General features: G+C 45.2%; 1 protein-coding gene across 1 annotated transcript; it reads left to right on the top strand.

Moving 5' to 3' along the window:
* The first annotated feature begins 2,636 nt into the window (after positions 1-2,636).
* pglyrp2 (peptidoglycan recognition protein 2) lies at positions 2,637-8,498 on the top strand. Its single transcript, XM_063202186.1, has 5 exons — positions 2,637-3,069; positions 3,580-4,446; positions 5,280-5,490; positions 6,539-6,836; positions 8,276-8,498. The coding sequence occupies exons 1-5, from the start codon at positions 2,994-2,996 to the stop codon at positions 8,306-8,308; spliced, it is 1,485 nt and encodes a 494-aa protein (XP_063058256.1). The 5' UTR covers positions 2,637-2,993; the 3' UTR covers positions 8,309-8,498.
* The last annotated feature ends 722 nt before the right edge of the window (positions 8,499-9,220 follow it).

The following is a 9,220-nucleotide window of genomic DNA, read 5'->3' as shown; positions in this document are numbered from 1 at the left end:
TACGCAACCATTGGCTAATGCGTATGACGTAGGGTAGGGTCACACGCCAATCACAATAGAGTGAAGTTTTGTGCACGTTTGTCTGGCAAGTTTGTAGATCAACATTGATTGTAGAGAGTAGGCCTATGTTAAAAAAAAAAAAAACACTTACAACAGTTTAAAGTTAGATAGTTTCTGGGCACTCAGTGTACAAAAAAATCAGCTTTGCTTCTGCATCAGCGAGTGTGTGTGTGTGTGTGTGTGTGTGTGTGTGTGTGTGTGTGTGTGTGTGTGTGTGTGTGTGTGTGTGTGTGTGTGTGTGTGTGTGTGTGTGTGTGTGTGTGTGTGTGTGTATGTGTGTGTACGCGCGCATGTAGTAGTAGTAGTTTATCAGCTGTATGCGCATGCACACACTAGCGCAAAGGTAAGATTCTGCTTTCAGAAATGTGGGGGATATCTTTTAAATAGAACTGTAGACAGAATTGTCTGCACTTTTGCTGGGAATACCCATTTCATTGTTTAAACAGGTTGCAGTTGTTTTAAAGAAATCCCTAGTGGCAGTATAGCCTAGACCATTGAAGACAGGCTCACACTTTCATGACAGATTCCCAGGGGATTTTGCGCTGGGTGTTGTGATAATCATATATACGTATAACTACATGATCACATCTTTCAGCATCATGAAGTGTTCCTTCACATCACAGACCATGTCAAACACTTAGGCTTATCACTGATGGGCAGAGTTGTCTAAAGTAGAAGTGTAAGTAAAAGAAACAAAAAACCCTCATTAGGTACAGGGCGGGGGGCTAAACTGGTGTAGTAGCAACTATGTAATATCATGATAGCGTTGCATCGTGAATATATCATAAATTAATTTATACTTCAACTTTATACAGCTATACACAGGGCTGCGGATAGCATTGGCTGGGACTGGGACAAAGTAATCTGAAAGGGCCCCCCAGTCCATACATAATGTGATGAGGACCCCAATTCTGGGTCCCCATCTCCCTGGGCCCAGGTCAGACCCATTAGGAAACCCCAACTCCCATTGTCACTGTGACACAGCACTCCACAGCACACAAGTGAACACTGCACACTGCACACTGCACACAACGAATTTGGATTTATGCCTCAACCATGCAAGGGGGCAGCCCTCAATGGCGCCCCAAGGCCGTACCGTGCTCAGGGTACCTCAGTCATGGAGGAGGATAGGGGAGAGCTCTGGTTAATTACTCCCCCCAGCAACCTCGCAGGTCGGGAATCGAACCAGCAACCTTGGGCTACAAGTCTGACGTCCTAACCGCTTACCCATGACTGCACTATGTTTACAGCTGCCAATTTCAAAATGAACTCAGAGAAATGGGGGTGCTCCTCTACAGCTCCAAACTGACTAGAACCGGCCCTGGCTGTATTGGATGTCACTAGCAGTGGCGGAACAATCACGCACAAAGCCCCAGGGCAAAACACTGATAGGGCCCCCCGAATGGTCTACAAAGGTCATAATAGGCCCCCCACCACCAATACAGCAAGGCCCTGGGCCTGGGGGCAAATACCCTGCTCGCTCCCCCTACAGCTCCGCCCCTGGTCACTGGACTAGACACTATTTACATTGTTGAAAATGCAAAGACAAACACTTCCTGTGTCATTGAGTGTCATGGAATCTGAATCAAGTGAAGCTACATAGTAAAGTACACAGAGTTTCTTTGTTATCATTTTGTCTGACCCTGATAACATTGTTGACACTTTGGGACCACCTGTAATATGGTATAGATGGACAATATGTTCCTCTCTCCCTGTTAACTTTGACATTTAGGCGTGTTGTGGCACAGCGCGCTAATATTCACATATATACACTATACTTGCAAGCAGAGCTGGGGTGAGTTTCTCAAAAGAGAAGTTGTTAGCCTGTTAGCAACTTCGGTAGTTGCCAATGGGAAAATGCATTGAAAACAGCAAAGTAGCTACTGTAGTTAGCAACTTTGGTTTTGAGAAATTCACCCCTGGTTTTTCCAATAAGCAGATTGGCAGTTGCCTAGGGCCCCACCAAATGTGCTCATTGCAGGGGGGCCCCGCCATAGTAAATACCAACGAAACAAATTCAATATTTTCTATTGAAAGTAATTCAAATCTTTTGCCTAGAGAGGGGCCCAAAATGGGTAGAACCACTGCTGTGGGCAAGGTTGCCCATGGGGACTAGAGTTCAAGTCCGGCCTGAGTCATGTCCCAGCCCTACCCCATCTCTCTCTCCCAATATTTTCCTGACTCTCGTCACTGTCCTATTCCAAAAAAAGGAAAAAGTTAAAATAAATAAATAAATAAATAAAACATTTGCATTCCGTGACTCAACCTGTAGGCCTAAATACTAACCCATGACCCATTCAGTAAATAGGCCAAATTCTTCCCATCTCTCAAACAAATGGTCACTGATTAACTTCACCTACTGATCAATAGGCTCAACTCAAGTTTAAACAAATTCAACTTGGGATTCCCGAGTGAATATTGTGTGAATACAGACAGCAAATAATCTAACAGATGTCACGAGACGTGAATGAATGCAGCACTTAGATACATAATAAACATCTGTTGAGTAACTGCGGTTGCTTCACTGTGCACATTTGAGGCACTCACGACGCACGCATACCAAGTCATGTGTGTACTCCTTCAGACAGACAAACAGGTTGCGCAAAGCAGGTGAGGCAAACAAATCCGAGCGAATAAAGCAACCTTTATAGTGTGGGTGCTGACAGCGGCTGAATATTATCTCCCTCCGTATTTTCCAACTTCTGTTCTGTTGAGAGGAAGTACGCTGCCGTGAACAAAAAGAGGCCATGAGCACTAGAACATAACGTCAGTTCTGGCTTTGAGCTAATATTATGCACGGCCCTTGGTAACCTCGTCGTTGTTGTTGGACGACTGATATCTCTGCTCCTCGTCTGTGACCTCGCTGAGAAGTTCTCTGAGTGGCACAGGGGTGAGCTTACTCTCTCCTCCTCTCTTCTCCTCTCTTCTCCACAATGACAACTTCGACTGCAGTTACCCGGATCACAATATGCCTGGTATGGATAACCTGCCTCAGAGCACAGAGCACCGGTAAGAAAGAAAACATTATATTAGAGTCTAATGAATGTGTTTGGTTTGGGTCAGGGATTTTGTTTTTGAGACTTGCATAACCAGTCCATACATTTTTTTAGCAAAAAGGATTTCACTATATCAAATAATCAAGTGAAATGTAGATTTTCGAATAATATACCTGTTGTTTCATAAAGCAATAAGCCTAACTAATTTGATTCTATTCTGTACATGACTTGCTTAATCCATTAAGACAAAAGCATTTCAAATCTGCGGTTACCAGAATTGCAATGACCAAGGTGCTGTGTGTGCACCTCAGGAAGTTACTTACTAAAGGCCCTGTGTTATGTCATTGTAGTGTAGTACTATGGCAGTTAACATTTCAATGACTATTACTACAGCTTTCCACTAGTGGAACAGCGTGCATTATGAGGCTACTATTTGCTTGGAAAAAAACAGGTGGCATGTTTGAGTTTTATATCTACAGGCAAATTTAAAGTTAATCATTGTCTTTTGTTCCCTACACAACAGTGTACCTAAGGAATACGGAGCATTTCATCCAGGCCATCAAGAAGATTGAGAACTCTGGTCTAGAAGCCAGTCCTCTGTCTATCGTCAGAAGCTTACGGAAGGCAGCAGGCCATGACGACGCCTACACACAGACCTTCTTAGGGACCACGCAGGACGACGACAGTGGCACAAACATTCTAACGGCAAACCACAGCAGCAAGAACATCGAGTCGTGGAGCTTGGACTTCCTGAGGTTCTTCGACAAGGCCATCCACAACTTTGTGACCGACGCCCGTGAGGAGAGGGGAGTGGTGCTCACCCCTGATGGGACCACCATCGCCCTGGCTCCCCTCCTGCAGGGCATCGAGGCTGGACTGAAGGCCCCCCGCTCTGTCGGACTCAGCCAACCTCCGCAGGGTCTGCACTTCCTCACCCTGGGCCGCACCTTAGGCCTGTCTTTCCTGAACGCGTACAACGACTCGTCGTCGGTCGACCGCTTGGGCCCGGACGGATGTTGGGACAACGTCACGGCCCCTATGGTGTTCACGCTTCAGGGGGCCCCGTCTCTGGCCACTGATGCCCTGATCAACGGGGGCATGGACGGGGCCATTCTGGGGGCGCACCTCACTGCGGATGGAGGATCTTCTCCTCTCCAGCTCAAGCTGAGCACTCTGCTGGAGTCCTACTACAACTTCCAGCTGGGGGAGGCTGGTTTGGACGGAGCTCCCCAGCTGATAAGCGCCAAGCGCAGGGAGAATTACAGGACACTAGTGCCTCCCAATGTTCTGGAGAAGACTGTGCTGGAGTTCTTGGCGGATAGGAAACCATCGGCGCGTCTGATAGAAGCGGTGAAGGAGGGCATGCGTGACTTTACACTCCGCTATCTGGGTAAGGTCTATGTATGATGTGTGTGTGTGTGTAGGGGTGTGTGCACGAGGGGTGGGGTGGGGGGTGGTTGTGGAGATTTGCATACAACTGTTACATAATGCTTGAATGTTGACTAGCTATGAGATATCTACCACTGCGTATTATCATTACCTCTGCCAAGGAGGTTATGTGATCGTCCGATTTGTGTGTTCGTTCATTAGTTTGTTTATATCTTAGCCGTGAATGTGTGTTTCTGTCCACCAGATGGCGGAGGTGAGCGCTCTCTGAGCACTTTTCTAGTTATTTATTAGGTACCAATTATGAATGCCAAAATGAGGAATCACTATGAACAGTCACTGTCCCAGCACCCAGCCCCTTGTAGCCTCTTTGTGCCAATGGACCCGCCGGCGGGCCTGTTTACAGTGACAGATTAAGACTTGTTAATTACAATTTTGGTGGAAGTCGGGTTATAACATAGGGTCTGTCTCTCTATGTCGTCCTCAGACGAGCCTTCCATCGTTGCTTCCAGTCATCTCGATTCTTCATACATCTCCATACATCCATACATCTGTGCAAAGGGGTTAACCCTGTAAGACACGGTCCCTGGTATAAATTAGCTGTTACCATAATGGTGATGACCAAGTCATAATATTTTACCAAAGGCCCTGAACTGTCATAGTGTTGTAGTAGTAGTAAAGGTTTTTCAGTGACTATTACAGTGTTCCACTGGTGGAACAGTGCACATTAAGGTGCTACTGATTAGAATTAATGTCATAGTTTGACCCATTGACAACACTGACCAAGAGCATTGGCTAGGGGGCCCTCTCTGATTGCTCCTTTTTTGTTTTGCACAGATTGCCCAGCAATGATCCCTCGCTGTCAGTGGGGAGCTAAAATTCCAAAGGGCATCGCTGCAAGGCTCTCACCTCCCCTCCAGTTCCTCTATATCCACCACACAGAGATGCCCAGTGGACCCTGCCTGACCTTCCAGCAGTGCTCCAAGAACATGAGAGCTATGCAGCGTTACCACCAGGAGGAGAAAGGCTGGCAAGATATCGGCTACAGGTCAGTAGCCTGATTATCGTCGGCTTTCAAATCTCTTCGAGACTTGGTCTGACCAGGAGCATAACAATTAACGTTTCCCAAACGGCATGGTTGACCCGCCTCCCTAGGTTTGCTACTGGTTGACTGGTTTCCGACAAAGTGTATCGGGAGTTCCCGATTTTTCGGGAGATCAGAAACGTTATTTACAATGCTCTTGGCCTGACTAGAAGCAACGTCGGAGGTGTTGCGTCACTAGGAGGGCGTGGCCTGGCTAACAGGTCAGTGCTAGTGTAACGGAGTGTAACTAGCAGAGTGTGGCATGGAACGTTAGTAAACCTCCCTCCCAAAGCTTCAATACAGTGCGGTAGCGGGCTATCGGACCTGCCCTTTAGCACAGCGGTCTCGTACTGTGCCTCCCATTCCCGAACCCATGTAGTTGACGAGGTGGCAGGTTCGCAGCCCCAAGGGGGACAAACTGTGTGGGAACACCGCACACTACCTTGCCTGACTTGCCCGACCTGTGAAGTTTGCCGTAGTCTCTCTATGTCTAACATGTCCATAAACAGTGGTCCTCTTCCAAGAGATGCAAATTGAAAGATGAAGGGGCACCAATTCGCTAAGATATTCATTTGTGAATTGTCACGCAATTTTATTCTGCCGAGTCATTATCTCACATAGATGCTGTAATCTTCTTGTAATCCTTTTCGACCTTTGTTGCGGTCGAGTTTTACATATTTCAATTACAATATAGTTTTTTTATATAATATTTCAATCACGGATAGAGATGGTTGGTAACCTGCACACCTGGAAAAGCTTTTCTTTGCAGGTGCAGCTATTTCGGAAGGAAATAGTTTGGTTTGACAGCAATTGTAGCATTGTTGCGCCTTTCCATACTCTAAACAGGCCTATTTCCATCACAAAATGGATTGCTCTTGTACTTTTTTATGTCCAGCTTTGTGATGGGCTCCGATTTCTACATGTACGATGTCTGTTTAAATATTTCAATAACAAAATGTTTTAATGTTTTCATACGGTATACCTTTTGTACTGTTGTAATATTTGTGTCCAGCTTTGTGATGGGCTCCGATGGCTACATGTACGAGGGCCGCGGCTGGGGCAGGACAGGCTCCCACACCAAGGGCCACAACAGCCTGGGCTACGGGGTGGCCTTCATCGGCAACTACGCGACCTCACTACCCACGCAGCACAGCCTGGGTCTGGTGAGGCATCGTCTGACAACATGTGCCGTCACCAGCCGATTCCTCCACGCCAACTACACGGTCTGGGGACACAGGCAGGCGGTAAACTACACCACGTGTCCCGGAGATGCTCTCTACTCACACATCAGCACCTGGGAGCACTTTGAGGTAATATAGTGACTAGGGCTGGGTAAAAAAAATCGATCGAGTCGATTTTGGATCGATTTAATTTAAAATTCACAATATCAATTCACAGGGCACAAAATCTTTTTTTTTTTTGTTCTTTTTCTTTTTTGTTCTTTTTGTTTAATTTAGGCCTATGGAAAATACCCAATAGCCTATGTTATATTAGGCCTAGGCCTAATAATAAAAAAAATAGCAGTCTGTTAACACAGTGTAATTTTAACACTGAAATTTTGATGTGCAAAATATTTTAGAGCAAATTCTGGCACCAAGAGAGGAACAGATTGAAATCGATACGGATTGAATCGAATTGAATCGAATTTAATTGAATCGTGATTAATTGATTTAAAGCCCTAAGAATCGAAATCGAATCGATCCAGGAACATGGCTGTGATACCCAGCCCTAATAGTGACATAAGTCGATACACTGCTGTTATCAATAGCCTTGCAAGGCATACTGTACACTATTCCCCAGGGCACCACTTAGCCCCTTAATGCACACCGTACCTCCAGTGGTATGCTGTAATAGGCCTAGTCTTTGAAAAGTTAACTTCTACAATCCTATGACAAAATAGGGCCTTTACTAATGCATTATGACTTCGTCATTGCCACTCTGGTAACAGCAAATTGACAACGGCGTGTCCGGGTTAAATGTAGAGTTTGTAGGACTATGCTGCCCATGCCCAGGTTTGCAGCTAAAGATTGTCTGTTCCTAGAAATTCAAAATGGCAGACACAGAGAAGACCCAACTTTCTATGTATGAAAAGTGCAATTTACCCAGTCAGAACGAATACTTAAAAAAAGATAACATTAGTGAAAGGGTAGCATAAATTCTGGAAGCAAACAAAAACAATTACAAACAAACAAATCCTAAAGTTGAGTTAGGTGTCTGTGTGTGTGTGTGTGTGTGTGTGTGTGTGTGTGTGTGTGTGTGTGTGTGTGTGTGTGTGTGTGTGTGTGTGTGTGTGTGTGTGTGTGTGTGTGTGTGTGTGTGTGTGTGTGTGTGCGCGTACACATCCAAGTCATCAAAGACGCATAAAACAAACTGAAAGAAGAATCACAGCACACTGATTCTGCTCCTACTTTTATAACACAGCGTTCAGGTGCGCACTGTTCCACCTGTGGAATACCATACTACTCATAGAAAGGACTTTGCTACATAGTACTACACTTCTATGACATTACACAGCCTTTTACGACTTGGCCATCATGCTATTAACAACAAATTCATAACAGGGGCCATGACTTATGAGTTGAAGTAACAGTACATAATGAAATTGGGAAAGTGGGCAGGGGTAAAGTGGGAAGCATAAAAAAGCATAAAAAACTAATGTAATCGAAGGGCACTTAATCAGTTTCATGGTCTAACCAAGTCGTTCATGATACATTGATTCTCCTGTTTCTCATTCTGCTTTGTTTTACAGGACACCAAACCTTCCAAGGCAACTAAGGAGTAAAATTGTAATTGCAAGGATACAAATGGCCAACACAAATGGCTTTAAGAAAACTGCCAACTTCCTGATGTCAAGATTACACCATGGCACATGGCAAAAAAAGTAAAATATTACATGTAGTGTTGGTGCACGCCAACACCACATCACTTCGTATAATAAAACATGACAATCTCTGTGAAACTTTTCTGTGAATCATTACATTGAAGTATAACCTGTACAGTGTAAATCAGGGGTGGGGAACCTTTTTCATTCGAAGGGCCACTTCAAATTCATCTGAGGGCTGTAAAAGTCCTCCGAGGGCCGTATTATGAACACAAACCAGGATTTCCCCCTGCACTTTAGACCTATATTGAAGGCAGCCACCTTTAAAACAGACCACACCTTCTCTACGTAGGTCCCCTGAATGTAACTTAATTGTATTGCAAATGTATTTCCAAAGTTTCCATTACAAAATATGTCATATTTCATGTGAAACTGCACAACATCAAAACTATACCGCAAACGGCCCTTGAGACATAGGTTCCCAATCCCCACCCCAGGGGGGAAATGCTGGTCAAAAATCAGCGGTTAAGTTCACAGTAACAGTAAACATCCTTTAAGTGACAGACAGGTTTTAGTAAACGGCAAGGGAAGAGTGAAGAGCGCAGGAAGTGGTATATTCAAAGGGCTGTCGAAGCTGAGAGCAGTCATTGTGAGAGGAAGCATCGTTACTTAGACAGGAAACTAAAGCCAACAGCCTCTGAACACCAACCCTCTCTCTCTCTCTCTCTCTCTCTCCCTCTCTAACACACACACACAAAGTCAGACACGGTCTCTCTCTCTCTCCCTCTCTCTCTCTCTCTCTCTCTCTCTCTCTCTCTCTCTCTCTCTCTCTCTCTCTCTCTCTCTCTCTGTCTCTGTCTCTCTCTCTCTCTC

Source organism: Engraulis encrasicolus, chromosome 1, assembly GCF_034702125.1.
Source record: "Engraulis encrasicolus isolate BLACKSEA-1 chromosome 1, IST_EnEncr_1.0, whole genome shotgun sequence".
Taxonomy (NCBI): domain Eukaryota; kingdom Metazoa; phylum Chordata; class Actinopteri; order Clupeiformes; family Engraulidae; genus Engraulis; species Engraulis encrasicolus.
This window is presented reverse-complemented; position numbering and strand designations above follow the sequence as displayed.